The sequence below is a fragment of the Apus apus genome, chromosome 3 (genome assembly GCF_020740795.1).
Source record: "Apus apus isolate bApuApu2 chromosome 3, bApuApu2.pri.cur, whole genome shotgun sequence".
Classification (NCBI taxonomy): Eukaryota; Metazoa; Chordata; class Aves; order Apodiformes; family Apodidae; genus Apus; species Apus apus.
Window position 1 is genome coordinate 23,153,404 of NC_067284.1, and position 23,434 is coordinate 23,176,837.

Here is a 23,434-nt window from a genome sequence, read left to right on the forward strand (position 1 = left end):
ATTGTGAAACCATTTGATTGCTAATTTCATTTTTACTATAGCACAAGCTGGAAGGTGCCTTGTTAGCCTTGGGGCAGTTCCAGCATGCATTGGATGAGTTACTGACATGGCTGACGCATACAGAAGACTTGCTGAATGAACAGAAACCTGTGGGTGGAGACCCCAAGGCTATTGAAATTGAACTTGCCAAACATCATGTATGTAATTAAAATGAATATTAACTGACATGTTCTTTTGATGTTTATCTTAGTGGTGAGTCGTGTAGTAAAACTTAGCACTTAATAAATAATTCTGTATAGAGATTTTCAAGATGCAGATTATAACTGAAATGTAGGCTTGGAATAACTAATATCTTTCTTTTTACTCCTACATGTTCCATCCTTTCTTGCATATGCCATGCAAGTGGGATAGGGTTTTAGCCAAAAAGAGTAGTTCACCATAGTCTCAACCTTTACTCTTAATTTCATCAGGGAATGCAAAAGTTATTGAACCTGCTATTCTCCCTGAAACAATAAACTCCTTGATTAGTTCTGCTTAGGACAGATCTCACAAAATGTATGTGACTACTACACATCTTTTGTCCTTGCTTCTTTCTTCTCAGAAAATAGTGATTTGTTATTTTAGATACTGGAAAATTGTATCTTACTTGGGTACAACTAACACGAATAATGCTTATCTGAAAGTATCAGCAAACTTAAGGGGTATTCACGCCCCCCCCCCCTTTTTTCTCTTTGTTACAGACAATGTAGGGTTAATTTTTATATTTATATATGTATATATATATTAGTTATTTTACTGATTGTGACTTTGGAGCCCATGGAAGAATGCTTCCTTTGTGCCTTTATTTTGAAGATCATCTCCCAGGAGCAAGAGATCTTCTCTACCTCTTTGTGGGACTTGATGTTGTTCATGATGATGTGTTTTTTTCTAGGCCTGAAGATTTCAAACTAATCTCATAATTCCTTTAAATCTGCCATTTAATTTTTGGCCTGCATATGATGTGAAAAGTATTTAGAGTTCATTTTGAACTTAGAAAGAATTGGTTGAAATGGACAGTACACAGATAATGAAGGCATTTTGTGGTAATGCTGCTAAGCAGCTTGTGAAGCCTTTTGGGTAGTCATTTGGAACTTGAGCAGTATGCCCTATGTGATTACTGTTAGAAAGAGGGTTTGTTTTTTTTTAAAAAAAGAAAATTACAAATCCAGATTCCACTCCATGAACTTTTTTACATTCTTATCAAAGGGAAGTGTTTTACTACTGAAGAAGCATCCAGACATCATTATGACTTCATCTACCTAAAGTGCTGAAGGAGTTCAGCAAACACATGAACAAATCTACTTCCTTTTCATTAAACAGAGTTTGTAGGTTAGAAAGTTCACACAGTAGTGCGTCCTGCGGTAGCCTGGAAAAACATGCATCTCTTGAATAACTTTGGAAAGAATAGACCTTGCTCTTAGTGAGCCTCAGCAGGAAGGAAGGGGTAAGATGCATCTGCTTCTGTGAATATCCCCTTTTTTTCACCATGTTAGGAAAATAAAATAATTATATCTTATGGTGCTTAGCGTAGAAGAATGGAAGCAAATGGGATGCACTTTTTGTATACAAGGGCTTTTTGTGACTTGCTGTTTCATCAAATGCTCTGTATATTTTATATAAAAATTCCTTTGCATTTAGCTTTATATTTTTTCCATATGCTTTTCTATAGCATAGCATAGGGAGGTGAGTTTGAACTAGACAGTGTAAGAGAAAGCAGTCATAAACTGGAATTTCTTAAATGCAGTTTACCATTACCTTCCTTTTTGGATATCATCTTATTCTGTTCTTTATTTTCTGGTATTTTAAAGCATTATATTTTTTGTTCTTTTTTCTTTAAATCTTTCTGGAAACAGTGTCCTTTTCCCAAGTGTATGTTTTGCATTTTATAGTTCTGATGTGGTTGATGACAACAGGTGTTCAACCAGGTGGAGATGTCTTGCAGGATTAGTATTACAATCATTCCCCAGCTTTTGGCACAGCTGAAGTGTCCCGATAACCTGGCATAACATTAAAAGAGTTGTAGACCTGAGATGCCTGAAAACACTGTGGCAGTCAGGTTGTTGTATGGTACCACAGGCACTTGGTATTTTTGTTCCTCTCTCTCCTCTCTTTTTAGACTACTCCTCCAATAGCAATTGACACTACTATATATAACACTTTTTTCACTTTAACTTCAAAACCAAAGAAAAATTCTATTAAAGATAAGTATGTAGTAAATTAAGTGAAGAAATCATTCCTTAGCAGTACAAGAAACCTTTAATAATTTCAGAAATAAATATTGGATGGAATATTATTAATTTTTCCAAGATATAAAAACAAAATATAGCATTTTGGCAGAATGGTCTGGTACTGCTTTTAAATGAATAGACCTTAGTTATTAGCTTTAATTACTAGTACCTGTGCTGATGTTAAACTATTGCCTTGTCACTGGATTAGAGCTAGCTCAATCACTGTAATTGCCTTTATTCAATAACTTATTGTGGCCATTCATACATACTGTGTTACAATTTTAGGTGCTGCAAAACGATGTTTTAGCTCATCAGTCTACAGTGGAAGCAGTTAAGAAAGCAGGAAATGACCTGATTGAATCAAGTGCTGTTGAAGAAGCAAGTAATTTACGGAGCAAGTTGGAACTCCTGAATCAGCGCTGGCAAAATGTGTTGGAAAAAACAGAACAAAGGAAACAGCAGCTGGATAGTGCCTTGATCCAGGTGAACAGGAAATGATTAAAAAAAAAAAAAAAAAAAAATCTCAGAAAAAGTGTCTTTCTACATGAGATACATAGATACATGTATTAGAAGTTGGCCTAAATCAAAACCATAATGCAGTCAGTCCTTATTTTGGAGAACATTTGAATCCAGCTGTATCTTCCACAGCTGGACACTTGTCTTTTTTAGTGCTGAATTAAGACTTCAACTTTTGGCCTACATATTTTTAAAAGGGTGACATTTTTTGTGTACGTATATTATTTGGGGAAAACATTGATCTCACAGTTGCTTATTTAGCCTGTTTTTAAGATTTGTTTTTATAATTTAGATTGGATTGAGCTAGCTTAGAATTCGGTTTAGTTTGGTTTTTTCTTTGTATTTTTTCTTTCATTCCTCAGATTATTACAAATATCTGATAAAATCTATAGCCAGTATACTTCTACATCTGATTTAGTATTGGAATGGAGAACATTTAAGTAAGCTCTAAAATGATATGGTATGTTTTAGGCCCAAGGTTTCCATGGTGAAGTTGAAGATATGCAGCAGTGGCTGACAGACACTGAACGTCAGCTGTTGGCATCAAAACCTGTTGGAGGCCTACCAGAAACAGCAAGAGAGCAGCTTAATACCCATATGGTAAGTATCAGTATTAGAATGCTTTGCAAATTGTATTTCAGGACTAACTATCTTTCAAGAGTGTTTATGGTAAATACAGCAGAGCATGTTCTGTATATCACAATGTCTGTACAGTATCTTAAAAAAAAAAAAGTAATAGCCTTCAAAACAACACTGTTATTTTCAGTGTAGGAAAAGTATTCACTTGGGAGATTACCGAAGCTGAAGCCATTAATAGTGGTGAGACAGAAATAAAAGAACTTTTGCACTCTTATTCTCAGAAATAAAAACAGAAAGTGTTTGCAGGTTTTTCAGTGATTCCTATTCTTCTGTTCCTTTCTGTCCCCATAACTACATTTATGATTTTTCCAAGATAGGGAGATGAATCTAAAAGTGATCCGCATTAATTGGGCCTTGATTGAAGAGACTCAATCCTTTATTCTTTATCTAACCAAAGCTGACATTGTCATCATTAGCATAGATTTGATAAGGACTGTTGGCTCATATAGGGCTTTAATTAGAAATGGCAAGCTGATCAGGATGCCTGAATTATGGCCTTCCTTCCCTTCCTTTCTCTTTAAGAAACATTATATGGATTTCTTCATTTGTAAAACCATAGAGCTTAAAAAAAGACACTTAAACTTGATCTCTTACCTCAGAGGAAGATGGTTCATAGTGCTCCATCTATGTAAAATGATGCTATGCTCTAAGGCCAGGATATCAGCCCAAATGCAGTGATCTAAACTCCTGACTTCCTGGCTCAGATATAAGAGTGATATTTACTGAACTGTCCTTGAACTCTGGTGTGCCTGACCTAGCTTCCACTGGAATGCTGTAGTGTCATAGCTTTAAAAATCAGATTTTGTATTGGACTTATGTTGTCACTGCCCACCAGTGTGGGGCACTTTTTCATTTTTTTCCTCTAAAATTTACCAGTGACTACTTTTGAGAAGGAAAATAAATTACAACTTTAAAATTAATTATGACAGCAAACTAGGGAAAACACAAAACACAGATATAACTTGGGCATTTTGAGCCACCCCAGTCCTTCTCTGCCTGTCATAAAGACAAAAAAAACCCAGAAAAAAGTACCTTTTTTATTTGTTTGTTTGGTGTGGTGGGTTTTTTGTGTGTGTGTGTGTTTTGTTTGTTTTTCTGTAAGAGTGGGGCATAACGATTCCGTAAGAGTCAGTAACTCCTTCCTGGACCTCAAGTCAGATCAAAAGCAAAAAATTTTCACTGTAAAATTTCAGATTTTTCTTTGGTACTTCCTTTTATTATGCAAATTGTCTGTATGTTTCACACTTACAGATTGATTAGTCTATGAATCTTTAGTGTATTAGTATTTAGTATTATAGTTGGAACAAATGTGAATGTGTCTGCAATAATTTGTACAATAATATCCTAACTTGTATGTGTACAGTGTAACAGATTGCTAATATATTGGGGGCCATTGTATAACTGCAGCATTGACTTGGTGCATTTGTGCAGATATGTGCAAGTTCTCTTTTTTTTTATTTATTTTTGTGGCAGCTGAAAAGTTGAGAGCACTTGTCGTGTTACATACTATTTATCATAAGTTCCAAATTGAAACTGGCCTCTAAGTGATACAAATTGTTAATTTGTGATGTGTAATTGAATAATAAAGTTTTGCACTACATTTTTATTTATTTCTCATTAGAAATAATTTTATGAAACATCTTCTTGAGTGTAAGATCTATTTCTATAGATCTGAATAAAAGAGCCCTCAACCACAATCAGTTCAAAAACAGAGTTGAGATTGGGCAGCATTTCCATCTAAGGAATCATAGAAATCATAGTATGTATGGGGTTGGAAGGAACCCTTAAAGGTCCTCTCGTCCACCCCCATGCAGTGAGCAGGGACCTCTTTAACTAGACCAGGTTGCTCAGAGCCCCATCAAGCCTGACCTGGAATGCTTTTAGGGATGGGGCTTCCACCACCTCTCTGGGCAACCTGTTTCAGTGCTTTACCACGCTCATTGTACACAACTTCTTCTTAATGTCTAATCTAAATCTACCCTGCTCTAGTTCAAGACCTTTTGTTGTTAGTTACCATTACACTTCCAGCCATCTCTATACATGCAAAATGTCTTCAGTGCCTCTTGCCTAGTGAGTGAAGGAAGACACAGACAAGAGACAGTGTACAATAAAGCATCCCTCCCAAGTTGTCCAACCCACTTTTGAAGGTGTATTGGATAGTTCTGGGTTTTCACCACACTGTACAATGCTGACATGTCTTGTGTTTCAGCTACAGATGGACATTAAACCAACCAAGTTGTAGCAAAACTTGTGCAATAAGTGCATAGTACTTTCTTTGCCAAGCTTTGGATCTCAGAGAAAACATCTGACAGACAATACAAGTTCTCGTTTCCTGAAGAGCTGGACCCTTTCTTTGCTCATTTGGCTTTTTATTAATTACATGTGTTTCCTTTATTAGTCTTAATCATATTGCTAAGTGTTGGAGGAGAAATAAATATTATGCTAGCATTTCTAAAGAGTACCTGACTTATTTTTTGGTGCCTTTTTTTTTTTTTTTAATTAGGAACTATGTGCTGTCTTTGAAGCCAAAGAAGAGACATACAAGTGTCTGATGCAGAAAGGCCAGCAGATGCTTGCAAGATGCCCAGAGTCTGCTGAAACAAATGTTGAACAGGACATAAATAACTTAAAAGAAAAATGGGAATCAGTACAAACAAAGCTCAGTGAAAGAAAAGTATGTGTTTTAACATGAAAATAGAAGTGTAGATAATGTATTTAAGCATGTTCAGTGCTTTTACGCATGCATACTTGCTTGATCTTTTAGATTTAAAATTAATTGTAAAGGCAGTTATGCAGAATTCATTGGTATGTTTAGAAAGGACTGGGGGAAAAATGGGACTCGAGAAATTGATCATCCATAATTGAGGGGAGGACAGTGAGAATGGCACAAGTCTGTTCCATAGAAATTCATTAACTGGTACAGATAATGCTCATTTGGTAGGATAAGTGCATTTCTGGCTTTTATTACAGTAACCATAGATATGAGAGCTGGAATAAAATTATTTGATCATTCAAGTTTATCGCTTTCTCAATACAGAATTGCTGCATTACTTTTCCTAGCTTTTATCCAATTTTTTCTTAGAATTCCCCAGTGCTTGGCCTTTTGCCATGTACTTCAATGGACTACCTTTTGTTCTAATGTAGATCAATGAGTTCACTGATATGCAACATACGTTTTCTTATTATTAATTTCATTTTGCTTTCATTCCTTCACGAAGTATGGTCCATTTGTTCTACCTCAATCAAACAATGAAGAATGTCAATAATTACAAACAGAGGAACTCCCTGTACAACCCTGATATGTATAAAGCACAATCAGTTAACTCAAAACTTAGCTATATTTTAAAGTGCTGGTGTCTTTTAAGGTAACTGTATAATCTAAGAATGTCAAACTAATTAATACCTAGCATGAGCACTTCTTGCAGGAAGCTGTAAAGTTGAAGTTCTCAGCTAGGCTAGAAGTGCAAATTTTTTAAAATCTCTGACTATTATCTCATGATAAACAAAAGCTCTCTATCCAGAAGCAGACAACCAAAATGACAGTTGGGCTTTATTAAAAAAAAAAATGGCCTAGGCAAACTTACTTGTTCAGTGCAAGAGGATAAATGAGGTGACCTCTTCAAGTCTCTTCCAAATGCACTGCCACCTTAGATTTCTGAGGTTCTGCTGGTTTTGTATTGAAATTGAAAAATATGTCCTATTAGGATTAAGTAGTAGAAGATGTAATGTTCTGATGTGGAAAATTTTAGCTTGATCCAAGGTGCTGTACATTCTACTTGTCTATCATGCATAATTTTACTGTTACTCTTTTATCCATCTCCTTTAATATGCTCAGATATAGGCTGTTATTTTAAAACTCAGAAACTGTGATTTGGAAAAAAAATATTTTAAAATGCTAAACTAAAATGGTTTACTCCAAAATGCTGAACTAAAATGGCTTACTTGGCTGAAGCCTCTGCACAATATCAACTGCTATTAAAGTATGATGTATCTTTACAGGCCAAACTGGAAGAAGCCCTCAATTTAGCAATGGAGTTCCACAACTCACTTCAAGATTTCATCAATTGGCTCACTCAGGCTGAGCAAACTCTAACTGCAGCTTCTCGGCCAAGTCTTATCTTGGACACTGTCTTGTTTCAAATTGATGAACACAAGGTATGTAAAGAAACAGATGTGTAATGTTTTTCTCCCACTCTGTGGAGATACTGTAACAATGTCCAAATGAACCCTGTAATGCTGGCACTTTAAGAAACATTTGTTTTAAAATTGCATTTTATATTCTTTCTCGCTACATCACTCTTTATCAGAAGAGTTCTTTTTTTCAGTGTTTACCCTGTGCTTGAGCAACATAGGATTCAGAGTAATTTTCTCCTTTTTTTCCAAGGTCTTTGCAACAGAAGTGAATTCTCATCGAGATCAGATCATAGAGCTGGACAAAACTGGAACCCATTTGAAATATTTCAGTCAGAAACAGGATGTTGTCCTTATTAAGAATCTGCTGATTAGTGTACAGAGTCGATGGGAAAAAGTAGTTCAACGCTTAGTTGAAAGGGGAAGAGCTTTGGATGATGCAAGGAAAAGAGCCAAACAGGTAATCGGACAACAGCTGTTGTACAGCTCTTTGAACTTAGCTGTAATTACATCCAGGCTTTTGAAGAATATGGTGCTTTAAAGCACTTTCAAGTAAGTCTGGTTTTACTGTAGCAGACACTGTTGAGTTAGTGGAGCAATTTTTGTGATTCATTTGGGAGGTGAAAGCATCATTTTCAACCCAAGCAGTGACTTCTGTCTGCAATACAGGATAGTCTGAAAGAAGAAAGTTACAGTATGGCTTCCAGATGTGTATTACTGCCATCTGTCCTCAAAAAGAAGTTGCACAATCAACTCCTTTATATTTTAAAGTATGTGATGACCCCTGTTTGCTAATCTGTGGTAGTATGTCTTAGTATTTTCTTCTTGGACTTACTTTGTACCCTGATTAATACTCATCACTTCCTTAATCTTTTATGTTAGTTACTAGACCAGTATCTTCTATGCAGTAAGGTATCTCCATTTATTCCCTTAAAAACCTGGAGAGTTTTTTTTTAAAAACGTTTTTCCTCACCAGGGAGCATTCATGCTTTTTTTGCTCAGATTCATGTTCCCCTCATGCAGAACATACATTATAAGAGGCAAAACGTGTGAGAGGAATGTAATCTCTTCAAACATCAATAGGATGTTCTAGCTTCTTACTGAAGTGAACATGACCATTGAAGATTTGGTCATGTTCACAGCCAAACCACATTTCTATGTTCTCTACTACCACCACTCAACTATGTTATCTATTTTCCAGCAGTTCACACACACAGCATTTCTGCAGTGAGATAGATTTCATCTCTATATGTACTTACAGAGCTGAATGCAATAAATTACTAATTTAGAACAACTAGCTATGCAGAGCAGGGAAGGAGTACTCAAGAGTACTGGTGTCATGGTGGGATCCATGGCCCTGAAAAACAGGGTCCAGGAGACTTCAGTTTCTGAACTAGTTCCTTGTGCTTTCATCTGTGGGCAGCCAAGAAAAGAAGAATTTTTAAAAGAGGTGTGGAGAGAGAAGTGACCACCTTGGAAAAATTGAATCTCAAAGGGATGCTGCATTGTGAGAGCTAGTTGAATCTTTGGTCTTCCCCTGCTTCCTTCCCTGAAGCACTCTCTGTTGAGTCAGGAAGGAAGATCAAGGATCTGTTCCTTGCCCATCCAGATAGCATTTGATATAATGAGAGCGTTTATGAGCATCCCAGGGAAAATCTTGGGCAATCATCCAGACGGGAGTTTTCCCCAGTGATTTACAGTTTTTTACAGTTGACCCTTACAGGCAATAGCTAAGCCCCATTCTTGCTGTATTTACTATTGATTACTAAGAATGTAGGAATCTAAGTGACCAACACATCAACAGAAGTTACCAAAACATCTTTGAAAGATGTGTGCTATGTGTGCAGATCATGTACGTTAAAGGTTGCTGATTCATCTGGGAGAAGGGAGGCTAAGTCCAGTGGACACATCATTGCACTAGACCGGGGAGAAAAAGCACAACCAATCTTTCCAAAGCCTACAGAGTACTTTATTGGCCTGTAGAGAATTGGTTGGGATTTAATGTTTTTGGACTCTTACGAACCAGTGAATTTTAAAACCCGTGCGAATCTCACTTTCCTGCAGTTCCATGAAGCCTGGCACAAACTTATGGAATGGCTAGAAGAGTCAGAGAGATCTTTGGACTCAGATCTTGAAATTGCAAATGACCCTGACAAAATAAAGATGCAGCTTGCACAGCATAAGGTGAGTCATGAGTGATGCAATGCAAAGTGCCCAGTGAGATGTGGGTAAGTCTTGTCAGCCTTGTACTGTTTTGTCAGCAAAGGAGGGAGATTTGTGGCCTCACTACGATAGAGTGCTTATTTGCATGAAATTAAATAGTGGTGTGTTTCAGGTGCAGAGTAAAAAAAAAGGCTTTTCCTACCTTGGTCTGTGGGAGAATGAGTAACTGTGGAGGGTAAAGACATAATACAGCACAATGGAAACTGTAGAAGTAATAGTATCTCAAGAGAAGGAATCTCTGAAGATATTTTGTTACAGATCTTTTGAGTCCTTAAATGATAATTTTACCATACAGTTGTTTGGGTTGGGATTTTGTTTTTTATGTCAAGTGGAAATATTAATTAAATCTCTAGAAATCACAACTATACCATTCATAGCATTCTTTCTCTTCATGGGATTCAAAATTCCAGGACCAGCTTTCCACAAACCCAGATACTGTAGGTAAAAATGTAAAAATCTCTCTGATTGACGTAGCTTTTCAAACAAATAATGGTAATGTAAAAGCTCTGTATTTCCATCAGACATGGAACAAAAGAATAGATGGACCAAGTCTTCATTTTTACTTTTGTGAAGAGATATTACTGAGAATCAAGTGGGTGACTGGTAGGATCTTCAGAGACAGACTGTTTATCAAGATAAATCTTGGAGCAGTTACATCAGAGACCGAGTATTGAAAGATAATTTTTCTACATTTTGACATAATCTACTTTTCATGTCAGTCTTACTGGTCTCTGTTTACTCCTGCTTTTCATTCTGCATAATATTCCCAAGTGCTTGCATATCTAACTTTTCCGCTCTGAGTGTAGCTTCTGATGATGGCTTTTACCTCTGACAAGTCTTGCCTTGTGTGTTTAGTGATTGGTTACTGCATCACTCTGCATTATATTTTTATCAACTCTCAGTTTACATGATGACATGATTTAGCAACCAGGAGAATATTCTCCTTTAATATGTGAAAGCTGGCTGTTCGTCAAGCAAAAATAGTTTTACCTATGTTTGGTGTTAAACTTTTAGATAAAACCTACATGAGCATTCTGTTATGCTTAGTCTGCAATTTCCGTTTGTTCTGGGATTGCTGCTGTTGCCAGAATTTGAAGTCTGCAGTGAGAATTTAGGGGGGAAAAATATTGTTAAGAGAGTCGTTCTTGTCCTCTCTGACTCAGTCTTTTCATCCTTCCAGTCCTCTCTTTTGTTTATATTAAAAGCTCAAAATCCTCATGAGTACAGACAACAAGTTGTGACTTTGCTTTGAGGTCCTTTCAGATCCTGACGTTTGACTCTCTGCCATATTCTCCTCCCCTCTTCTGGAATGTTAAACGTGATAAAATCTCACTTGTTCTTTATACCTATAGCAGTTATTTTATGAGCCCAAGCTTCCTCACATGGCTTGGCAGACGCATCACTTCTCTCAATGATAACTTTTCTCCAGCTTCTTTTCGTATAAAATGCCTGCAGAGAATGGCTACATGAGTTTCTAGAATCTCATTTCTCATGCAGGAATGGGATGGAACGGTGGCACAGGGACATTAGGATTGAAACTGAATATTTAGAGATGAATGTGTGTGAGAGAGGGAGGTCTGTGAACTTTGTGACTTTAAACTTCAAACAACCCTCCAAGACATCAACTCTATTGTTTTTTAATGAGCTGTCAAACCTCCCAACACTGCAATGTCCTTCCTTGTATTTTGAGTCTTTTCCTTCCACTCCCACATGTACCCCCTGTGTCTGTCTTTGTCTTTTCTGTCCAGCCTTGAAGGTTTCCTTGCTCCATTTAGTTAACGATTGTGCTATCTGAACTGAATGTGTGCTCTGTCTGTGCTGTAAGCAGTAATTTGGACTCACTCTTTGCCAGTTGTTACTGCCAAAAAAAAAAAAAAAAAAGGGCCCTGAAAGAGGAAAGCCAAGATAATATGTTTTCTCTTTAACTCATATCTAGTGTCTTGCCAGGGACTTTTGGGGGTTATTCATGGTCTGTTTATCAGCAATTTTTTCTCATTTTTAGAAGTCAGTAATGGAAAAACCCTTAGTAGGTCACCCAATCCATTCCTGTGCTAATGCTGAATGTTCCTTACTGTACAGTTATATGAACCTGACTAATTTTATCTGTATGTTCCTATTTTCCTTAGAAGGAAGGTAGATGGTTAATGACTGAGATTTTGTTCATCTTGTGTTGCTTTAAATCAAAACCTACTACTCTCAGTAATACCTCTCAAATCAAATTAAAGTAGACCCTTTGTAGTGTGTGTAGTCTCTCAAAGAATGAACTGATTGCAACCCTCTCTTCACCTTCAAATCTCTTTTACCTGTATGATTCTTCTCTGGCAGCAATTTCATTGTGTTTCCTTATGTAAATCAAGTAACACTGTGCATGTAGTGTTAAGTAGGTAATAAACCCTATCAAAAAAAAAAAAGGAGCACAGACAATTTTTGTATTGAAGGAACTTTTATTAAAAATGGCTATTTTCATTTTGGAAGTTATTTTTATTGGAGTTCTAGCTTGACAGTGGTGCTTGTATTCTTTCTTAAATTCTGTTTCCTTGTTTTATATAAGGAGTTGTCATACTGTCCACATGTCATAACCTAATGCCTACCTTCTAGGCTTCCATTCCACTTGAGCTTTCCCTGGCAGATATTAATACCTAAAAAGAGGAGATTCCTACATGGTCACATGGGAAAGTCAGTTTGGCCTAGTACTTTTTTGTGACCAGAAAAACCCTATATATATAAATATAAAATCATATATATATATGTATGTATATATATATATGTTTGTATATATATATACACACACATACATAAAACTCCTATATATAAAAAAATATAAAATCATATATATATATAAAAATTGATTATATATATATATTGATATATATCGATATATATATAGATATATACATATATATATATATATCTCGATATATATATATATATTGATATATATAAAAATTTCCTCAAGGAAACTTGTGATATTTTTTTTTAAACCTGATTTTCCTGCTAACAGTTTATGAAGGTGTGAAATAAAAACATTTTAGGCATTGCTACACTTTAAAGGTGCTGTGAAGTGCTGGTTTTGTCTTTTAGCATTGTTCCTTTATTTAATTATTTACTTTGTCAGTTGGTTAACTCCTCTGTGCTATCAGATGAGCTGTGTTTCTTTGTGCTCCTCTGTGCCTGGGAAAAGCTTCCAGAGGCTCTGGGCAGAAGGAGCTGGCAGAGCTGGCAGGCAAATGCAACTGCTATGTCACTGTCACCTTTCACAGTCCCTGGATCTCAGAAGCCCAAATTGAGTTATTTGAGATGTCACATGGCTGCTTCTTGTGCCTGCATCTGTACACTTTTGGCATGCAGTTCTTCCCAGTTATAGTATGCTTCAGTCTTAGGAGGCTTAAATGCTCATGGTTGGAGGTTTCCCAGTTTGACCACAATGAGCTACAGCAGAATGACCTTTGTAGCCCTTGCATTGCTCTACACTAACTTGAAATCTTAGCATGTGAAAATGTAGTGTGAAGACTGCTAAGTTCATGGCTTTCAAAGTAGCGGTTCTTTCATACTTTTCAGGCTACCAGGCAGCCCTTTGCTGAACTTTAGGAATATTATGGTAGGACAGGAATTGTGGGTTTCAGTGGAGGGGTTTTCCAGAAGTTGTTCCATGAGGTGTAGAGCTACATTCTCAGAGAGAGACAAAAGGCAGAGGTTCTGCTGGTGGCAGGTCCCTGTATTATTTCAAGTGCACTGTGGCACTAGCAGACTAGGCATTTTGCAGTAAGTTTAAAATTTTCTTGCAGCAACGTTTACAATTTCCATTGCAAATAATACGTCAAAAGATTAATTAACTGTGGCCTGAAAGCAGTTAATGCTATATTAATGTTTTATTTTTCTTCCATATATATAGGAATTTCAGAAATCTCTTGGTGCAAAACATTCTGTGTATGATACCACGAATAGGACTGGACGCTCCTTGAAAGAAAAGACTACCTTGGCTGATGACAATTTGAAACTTGATGATATGCTGAGTGAACTAAGGGATAAGTGGGATACAATTTGTGGAAAATCAGTGGAAAGGTAAATGAAAATCAATCTAATTATTCAGCAGGGAAGTAAAAGGCTCAGGATAATTCTTTTGGCTTCTGTTGTGTAAAAGTAATACCAGAGTGGCTAACTTGTTTGATAACTAAGAGTGCCAAAGTCGTAAAATACTAGGAGTGCATAGTTCCCTGATGGTATGGAAGGGCTGGGCAGGGAAGGTGGTCCCAGTATTTAAAAAGGGAAGCAATTATTTCCAGCTCTTAGTTGTTACCATTTTATGCTGGAAATACTTTCTTAAAGTGTATTAATGATTCTTTTGTGTGTGCACACACCTGCATTTTTTTTTTTCCCTAGACAAAATAAACTGGAGGAAGCCCTGTTATTTTCAGGACAATTTACTGATGCTCTGCAAGCTCTCATTGACTGGCTGTACAAAATTGAACCTCAGCTAGCAGAAGATCAGCCAGTACATGGAGACATTGATTTAGTGATGAACCTGATTGACAATCACAAGGTAATTCCAAAAGTACTCTTTTTTAATTACTACTCGTAAGCATAGCATTTTATTGCTGTCTTTATTGGGTTATTCTGTGATTATTAGAAACGTGGAATAGTTTTATAAAACAAACGTCGTCAGCAGTGAAAAATGATGTATATTGTACATGGAAGATAACAACTGCTAGTGACTTACTGACACCAGTTAGCACTGAGATATTCCGTTTAATGCTGCTATCCTATGTATTTATTAATATGTCAGAAATCATAACTATGCATTTATTAATATGTATGTGTGGACAAGAGGTTGCAAAAGTTATTTTACTGGAAATTTTTAGGGGAGACAGAGCTTCTTATTTAGTACATCTGCTAACCAAATGTCCAATGCACTCGTCATGACTGCAGCAGCCTTTCAAACCTGAAGGGCTGTTGTATATTCATTGAGAAAAGTAGTTGCAATACTTGAGTTATGCACAGGAATATACAACTAGACTATGGCCCAGGAATCCTACATTGACAAACTGCAGTATTTTTTTATTGAAATGTTTTTGGAGACAGAAGCAAGTGGTAGATATAGGATTACGCCTCTGAATCCCAGTTTTCCAGGTCAGTATGTTGGAAGAAATGGCTGGTATTGCAAAGGCTGCAGACAGCTCTGGAGCCTGGAAGGATTACCAGGTGGAGTTCCTTCTGTTCCTCTACAAGTGACTTCAGTATCCAAAGACTGTTCAGGGAGGAGATTTTGTCCCTCAGAAAAAAAGTATTTGGAATCATTGGTTGTCTATAAAAATTAGCCCGAAATATGCTGCAATTGCTTCTGAAGTCCCATCTGTGTATCACAACTACGTCATAGGCAGTGGCACAGTATACTGTATTGTAATATCTTCTTTTAAGAGCTTCTTTTATGTAACTGGAGCTTATTCTATCTGCAAATATGAACATACTCTCAAACAAACATATGGATATATGGCGAGATCTACAGCCTTATAGTCATACCCCAAGATGGGATTTTTGTTCTGTTTTTATGATTTTAAACCATCTCCTTGATTATTAGCATTTTGTTTGATCTTTTTTTGCTGCAGCAATCTTGCGCATTAATCAAGTGTGTCAGATCAATTGCTGTGATAAAGAGTGTAAAGCCAGCATGGCAAGGAGGCTAGATTTCCTGTGCATTGCATCAGGATGGGTTCTCAGGATCTGCCTGGCATTTTCCTAGCAAATTCCAGTTTTGATAGGATAGAGTGTAAATATCTTCATATGGAACCTAATGAGCAGAACTTGAGCAATTTGAGTCATTTTGATGGAGTTATTCTTGATTGAAGTAAATTTATCCATGTTTTGATTTCTTCTTATAACCAGTTGGGTTTTTTGTGTCTCTTTACATATTCATGCCTTAATAAATTAAACATATAAAATGTATTTGATGGTGCCTAGGTTTTCCAGAAGGAGCTGGGAAAAAGAACAAGCAGTGTCCAAGCTCTGAAGCGCTCTGCCAGAGAGCTGATAGAAGGCAGTCGTGATGACTCTTCCTGGGTCAAAGTCCAAATGCAGGAGCTAAGCACTCGCTGGGAGACAGTTTGTGCCCTGTCAGTATCCAAGCAAACACGTCTAGAACAGGCTCTTCGGCAGGTAGAGTACTACTAATGGTACTACATGTACTTTAGGAAAGGTGGAGAAAATATCTTGCAGTCTCGTTGCCAAAAATTTAATTTCATTTTCACTTCACGTCATTAATTTTATTTAATTACATTTGAAAATACTAATTTTCTTGCTCGTGCATAGCTTACCTTGTCTTCATCCCTTTACCGCAGCACATAAGTAATGCCTCTTAGCATTTATTATTGCTGTTATTATTAGTCTATACCACAAATGCAAAGCAAATGTTTCAAAGACTTTACCATCTAAGGAAATCACTGAAGTTACAGTCAAGCGTGAAGGGTGATTAAGAGCTACGCCCCTTTCACAGGAAGCTGGAGATTGCAATCGTATGCCCTTCGTGCCTTATGGGAAAGGAGTAAATTTGTGTACTGAAAACTTGTTTACATTGGCACAATTACAGTGCATGGTGAAATACATTGCAGAAAAAATGGAGTTGTGCTGAGTGCACTCAGAAGCTAGAGCAGTCTGTTTATGTCAATATTGGCTGGTACAGATCCCAAACAAGTAGGTCCATCTGTATTGTTTCCAGACCTGAGATAAGATGGATGTACAGCTCTGTGAAGATATACCAGCTTGAACTAATGCTAGGATGGGGCTCCTGCAATTGTGATGTATCCTCTGTGTACCAAAGTCCTGTCTTGCTTTCCCAGAGTACTGTATTTGTCCAGCTCTCTGGTCTCTCAGTTGGCGCAATCCTGAGCTACCTCAAACACTAATTGTGTCAGAATATGGCTTTACCAGAAGGTGAAACTTTCTTGTTTTCTCCAGACATAAAAGGGTCAGTCACCAATGGGCTGTCAATTAATTCTGTTTAACTGGTGATTTAAGCCATGCAGAAAATACAGTTCTCATCTCCAGATGGTACATGAAAGCACCTCCCATGTAATTTGTCAGCATAAAGTCATGACATTCTCAACTGAGCTGCAAATACGCTATAAATCAGATGGCTAAAAGCATGAACAGGCTTTTAGGCTTCCTATAATTTTTTGGGAAGCCTGAGGTATTTTTACAGTTATGAAAATGTAGTACTGTATATCACTGACATTTTAATGGAAAGTTAATGTGCCAGTACTGCTATGTGATTAATGACTCCAAATGTGGAGTCCGTCTCCTTGTGTAAGCTGCAGTGTGTCTGTCAGATCCCCTCACGCGTGACCACGACTACTTCTTGTATCTTAACAGGCAGAAGAATTCCACTCTGTGGTCCATGTCCTCTTGGAGTGGCTGGCAGAAGCAGAGCAGACGCTTCGTTTTCATGGGGTCCTTCCAGATGATGAAGAGGCCTTGCGTACGCTGATAGACCAACACAGGGTAAGCAAGAAAATGAAGAGGATCCTCTTCATTCTCATAGGTCTGTTAGAGGGTAGAATAAAGAAAATGAGGCAAAGCCTGTCCTGTATCACCATATCCAGTGTCTAATGTTTGTTTTTTGCAACTGTTTCTATAGAGAAGTTAGAAATGTAATGGAGTTGACAGTTTGGTGCCTATACTGCTGTTGGGCTGTTGTTTGAGTCATCGTGGCTTACTAAGAAAATAATGGGCTTTTAGAAAGTTGCTGCAAACATTTAGAGACATATGCAAAATCCTCTGTGAAATATAGCTCCCTGGCAATTTTAGCACAGACTTCTACGGCAGCAAAAGTATACCTGTCCTCCTAGCATTATTGAACAAAACATGATATACTTTTCTTTCAAAGTCATTTGTGTCAGCAGAATGGTGTTGTCATCCATTAACCTTCCATCATGGTGAAACAGCATGCTGCCATACTTCACATGCATTAGACACTGAAATATTGCAGTGCCATAGGTTCTGCAGATACTAGATCATAGGCCGTCAAACTACTTTTGTAGTAATGGAATGGGAAAATGGCAACGTAAGTAGTATAGAGATCGTATTTTCACTCCCCAAACAGGAGGCTACAAACACACAATGAAGCCCATGCAAAGCTTTTCTGGTAGGTTCAGTGGTAATAGTACCAAGAATGTTACAGAACAAAGTATAAGACTAATACAGTTGTTTGTCATTGCTCTGAAGAAAGTTGTAACAAAAAATTTACGAAATGGAGAGTACAAAAACATTCTGTTTAAATTGAGTTTGGGAATGTTATTACACAGAGCAGTGCATGCAGGGATTACTATCTAATGCTTCTTAACTAAGGAGTTTTCATGGTACTCAGACTGCAGTGTTCTAAAGCAGTTTTCAGATTTAATTTAGTGCGTTGGAAACAATGCTATTCCTTAGCTGGCAAATGTGTGCATGCATTGACATAAGCTGAGTAATGCTGGCAGTAGCAACCTGCTGTCTCTGATGCAATGCAGTTTGTCTTTTAGCTGCCATTCCTCCATATGTGCTTCATCAGTTCCCTTTCATTTAATTTTTTTATTTTCTGAATACAGAGGAAAGAACAGTCTGAATTAAATCTTAGATCCACTGAAATAATTAGAAAAACCATCTTAAATTTCCCCCTCTGCAATATAGATCAATTAACAAAATATTTCTGTACTAAAGTTCAAAATTGTGCTGCCAAAACTGAAGCATAACTTGGAACTTCAAACCAAATCAATGTTAGTCTCTGAGAAACCCAGTCTAGCTGGGGAGAATAATCGCTAGCATAACACAACCACCCTCAGTGTTAGATGTGGCCATACTGTACCTAATTTTTTTTAGTAGGCTTTAGAAGATGTTTTCCCAACCACATTTTCTTCTTAAAGGCCAAATAATAGAATTGCAGAAGTTGTCCAGCTAGACAGATTGTGGCACTGCTGCTTTACCACTCAATAAGCATGTACTCCAAAACCTTCCTTGAATGAGTGGTCTCTCCTCTTAAACTTAGAACATTAGCTTTCAAGAACTAAAAAAAGAAGATATGGGAAAATGTAACCTATTACTTTTAAACACCATATATATATTATAATGCAGCAATACTAATATAAAAATGTATGACTTTGACATAATTTACATAAACATAAGATGTGTCTTCATTTTATCGCTGTGATTCTTGTAAGATGGTTTGATGCATTTGTATCCAGCTACGTGTAGAAAGGTTTCTTCAGGATGGTATTTTATCCTAATGGTCCATCTTCATGCCCATTACTGCTTTTCTTAAATACTGCACATGATTTAATTAATTCTTCTATCTCAGGCAGAAAGGTTTATGCACTGCATTAGTTAATGAGAAGCATCCCATCTTCCCCTCTTGTGAACGTGCCTGTATCATGGGACTGCCACAGAACTGAGTATAATTAGTACCCTTTCCTGAGGAATAGCTGAAAACACTGTAGTGTGTCAGAGATTGAGATTTTGAGATGCTCTTGTACAGTTGTGCAGGGAAAACAATGTTGTTGCTTATTTTCCTCCTGGACCTTCCTTGCATAACCTCTCACTACAACCCACCTTGACTTTTCCCAAACCTTTTTAACGGAAATAGTGTAGGAACTTGGGTTAAGAGAATGCTATTGTGATGGGATCTTAAACTCTGACATTAATTTAAGATGACGTCAAAATCAGTAATGCGTCTCTTTAATTATACAGCCTAGCTATTCCAGGCTTTTAGAACAAGGCAAAAGAGATTTTCTTTTACACTTTTATTTTGTAAGAGCTTCATATTTATTTTTGTAAAGGCACAAGATAAGGTCATTATGAGCTGGTGTATAGTCTGTTTTTATGACATTTGGGTAATTGAGTTTTTCTTTAACTTCTGGAATCTAAAATAGCTCTTTGTTTTGATGGAGAGAGGGAGAGTTAAAGTTCTGGAGATGTGGTTCCATTTTGTAGCCCAATTAAAGATGTTAAAATATAACAAAAAAAATCCACTAGGCACTGAGAGATGTTGTTGGCAGTTCCACTTAAGGGTGCTCATGAAGACACACAGAGAATTACACAACATTTAGACATAACAAAATAAGCAGAAGAGGAAAACTATTGTAGTAATAATATTAAAGAAAAAAATAGAAAAGATGGGAAAAATTCTTCAGTTTTCTATGTTTCCTCCCTGCACCCAGTTCTGGTCCTGCCACTTCTGCCTGACTCCTTAGGAACATCAGTGGCTACGAGCTTGAAGATCTAAAGCTGTGAATATCCTTTTGCTTTTACAAGATTTTTCCCACATGGCGGGGCCTCTGAAAACAGCTGGTTAATTAACAGTCTTGTTCCTGTTCTTGCTCTGTCTTCCCCCTCAGCTGCTGAGTTTTCACATTTGTGTTCGTTTAGTATAGCTGCTCATGAAGTTCTCTGTGATCTTGTCTAAGCATGTAATTACAGCTGGCCATTCCCGGCCTCTGCTAGGAGCTTGATAGTTGATTATGAAGAGTTACTGTAACTGACGGACAAACCAAACCATCTGAAATGTTGCCAATAATTATTCTAACCATTATATAGTTGTTTTACAGCATTTTGAAAATGTTGTGATTTTCCTTCTTTTTTTAATTAGAGTGTGTGTCTTTCAAGTATTTACAGTATGTTGGGCTTTTAAGGAGTGGCAAGCTGGAGCAAAGGTTTTAGACCTCCATTTAGTACTTTATATGGAATAGGCTTTTTAAACATACTGAACTTTTCTCAGACAAATTAAACTTGCCTCTGGCAAGCTGAATCTGTTTAAGTGATCAAGAGACTTGTGACCTTCCAGACTATGCACCCAGATATCTCTTGCAGATTTTGTCAACATGTAATTGAAATTGTTACCTCTGGTTTAGGAATTTATGAAGAAACTGGAAGAGAAAAAGGCAGAACTGAATAAAGCAACAGGTATGGGAGAAGCTATCCTAGCTATCTGCCACCCAGATTCCATCACTACCATTAAGCACTGGATAACAATCATCAGAGCCAGGTTTGAAGAGGTCAGTATATGTCAAGCCATCTTCATTGCAACAGTCCGTCTTTGATTGGAACATAGCTGACAACTAATGTGGAAGTTACACTAGGAGGAAATGATCCAGCTGTTGAGAACTAAACATTTAAAATACCCACAGTGATGGATGTGAATACCATGCTTCCCTAGGTTTTATTTCAAAACTTATAGAACTTTAAGAACTAAAGCAGATGGTCAAGTTTCTTTGTTTGTATGTATTAAAGGAAATACTGTCTGACACGTCTCATGTGAAGAAAGCCAATAGTTTCTAGGGAGAAACTTAAATGTTACAAAGGAAAGAAAATGCAGGGCGTACTTGAAGCATTTTTCTAATTACATCAGAGAGAACGTCAGTTGAACATATTCTAATCTGGAAGATTTACAAATTATTTAAGTGGCTATAAGTAAGTCTCAGAGGGTGTACTACACTCTGAAATGCTAAGGTGGTAATTTCTGTATATATTAAGTTTAAGGAAAACCAAAATTACTGGTGTTAGCAAACTTTGCCCAGGAAGAAGACAGACACCAAATCATGTGCGAGTCACTAATTTATAGGTATCATTTGATAAAGTTTTAAAATGTTGACTGAATGTGCTAATAATTGCATTTAACAGCAGCTAGTCTTGGGTATCTGTGGAAAAATAGTGGTGTTGAACTGGGAATTCTAGTTACCTAGCACCTTATTGATCAGCTATTACGTCCAGCACCTTTGATAATCAAACATCAATAGGTCTGCGAGGAAGCTCCAGTTTTGGTTAACAGAGCAATCTCAATTACATATTTAAGAAAATCATATGTGCACTTATTAATGCATTGTTTCTTTTATCAAGGTCTTAGCATGGGCTAAACAACATCAACAGAGACTGGCAGGAGCTCTGGCTGGACTTCTTGCTAACCAGGAGTTGCTGGAAGCCTTGTTGTCCTGGTTGCAGTGGGCAGAGACTACACTTACTGAAAAAGATAAAGAGGTTATCCCTCAGGAGATTGAGGAAGTTAAAGCACTTATAGCTGAACACCAGGTGAGGCATGTTTAGTGACCTGTGTCCTACACATTCCACAAATGGTGTCCACACCTCAGCTGGGCTTTGTAATCAGGTGTGGATCTCCTTAGCTATTTTCTCTCTTAATATTTGAAACCCTTTTCTTTTCAGATACTCAGTTGTGCGTTTTGCATGTTTACACTGTGCTTGTAGTTATTAAACACAGAGGTAAAAACAAAACAAAACAAAAATTCAGTGCCACATTGTTTTAAAAGCAAACCTACAACTCCCCACAGGTAGTGCTGCTACCTTAGAAGTAGTGTTGCAGTGTGGCTTTATGTACTGGATTTCAAAAACATGTTTATGAAGTGCCAGAAAAAGTCACTGGTGCAGGGAATGCTCGTAGGCTTACCCCAGTTTACACACCAGTGCTCTCTCACTTCTTTTAACTGCCATCTGGACAGAAAGGAACACTGAAATACTCATAGTCAAAATTCTGTTGTTTGTCACCTCACCATACACAATTAATACAGGAGTTTGACAGACTATTGTTTAAATTCAGTCTTTCTTTAACAGCCAGACCGTTGTGGCCATGAAAGCTTATACGGCCAGTTTTTCTTACCTACAAAACCTTTATCTCGGTCTATTTTGTGAGTCTGGCATTAGAACAGTCTTTTTGTGCAATTCTTGTAACTTCGGTGTTTTGCTGGTTTATGTGGGTTTTGTTCCTGTGGTGACTTTTGTGTATTGTTAATTAAAACCACCTCTATCTGATTGCAGACATTCATGGAGGAAATGACCAGAAAACAACCTGATGTGGACAAAGTTACAAAGACCTATAAAAGAAAGGCACTTGAACCCACTCCAGTACAGTCTCATATTCCTGTTCTTGATAAGGGGAGAACAGGAAGTAAGTAATAAAGTATTTTGGAGCAGGTTACACGCACCATTGGTCTATCTATACAGATAGCATTACTAATAATCTAATAGGCTTGATTAACTTTTAGTTAAACAGGGTGAAATTCTCTTGGCTGATTTTTCTAATTATCTCTTATTTCTCATAGGAAATTTCTCATAGCAGTCTTGTATTTTTAAATTTTGTCCTATGCTTCTTGAATACCTTCACGTGCTGTGAAACTTCGAAGAGTGTGCACGTGCTGAGTCTTTAAAATCTACTGTTATCTCAAAGTGCAAGCAACTTATTTTACATAAAGATACAGAGACAAAATTTTGTGCTGTCTGTGAAATTACATTAATTGAATTAGAAAGTGTGTTTGGTGAAGTTGAATGGAAAGTGAATCATCAAGTGAGGAAACAGATTTTTGTATTTTTTATATACTTACTCATTGTACTTATCTATACATGGAACCTGCTTCTAAAATCAGGTTGTTTACTTTGCAACTCTGAGAGAATTGCAAAGATTGTATTTAACCTGTGCAGCTTCACTAGTGTAGCTACTACGAGCTGCTTCTGACTACATAAAAGATATTTTAACCACTGTGTGGTCCCTTCCCAGCAGCGGTAAAAAAGAAAAAACCCCACAAAACTATTAGATAGAATCATATCAGGGTATGTGCTCATTACTTGGGACAGGAAAGAGTAATTTTAAGAAGGTCAAGTACCGTTCATGTGAATGTTTGTTTTGTTTGAAC

At 37.0% G+C, this 23,434-nt stretch overlaps 1 protein-coding gene across 8 annotated transcripts in view; it reads left to right on the forward strand.

Moving 5' to 3' along the window:
* DST (dystonin) overlaps positions 1-23,434 on the forward strand; it is a 296,184-nt gene that overhangs the window by 256,997 nt on the left and 15,753 nt on the right. For all 8 annotated transcript variants that reach the window (XM_051614873.1, XM_051614876.1, XM_051614875.1 and 5 more), the window contains 14 exons: positions 42-197; positions 2,553-2,750; positions 3,255-3,383; positions 5,926-6,096; positions 7,422-7,577; positions 7,807-8,013; positions 9,618-9,737; positions 13,669-13,838; positions 14,157-14,316; positions 15,732-15,926; positions 17,139-17,267; positions 20,648-20,791; positions 21,633-21,821; positions 22,563-22,692. In XM_051614873.1, the coding sequence (XP_051470833.1) occupies positions 42-197; positions 2,553-2,750; positions 3,255-3,383; positions 5,926-6,096; positions 7,422-7,577; positions 7,807-8,013; positions 9,618-9,737; positions 13,669-13,838; positions 14,157-14,316; positions 15,732-15,926; positions 17,139-17,267; positions 20,648-20,791; positions 21,633-21,821; positions 22,563-22,692 (2,254 nt within the window). The remainder of the gene's footprint in view (positions 1-41; positions 198-2,552; positions 2,751-3,254; positions 3,384-5,925; positions 6,097-7,421; positions 7,578-7,806; positions 8,014-9,617; positions 9,738-13,668; positions 13,839-14,156; positions 14,317-15,731; positions 15,927-17,138; positions 17,268-20,647; positions 20,792-21,632; positions 21,822-22,562; positions 22,693-23,434) is intronic.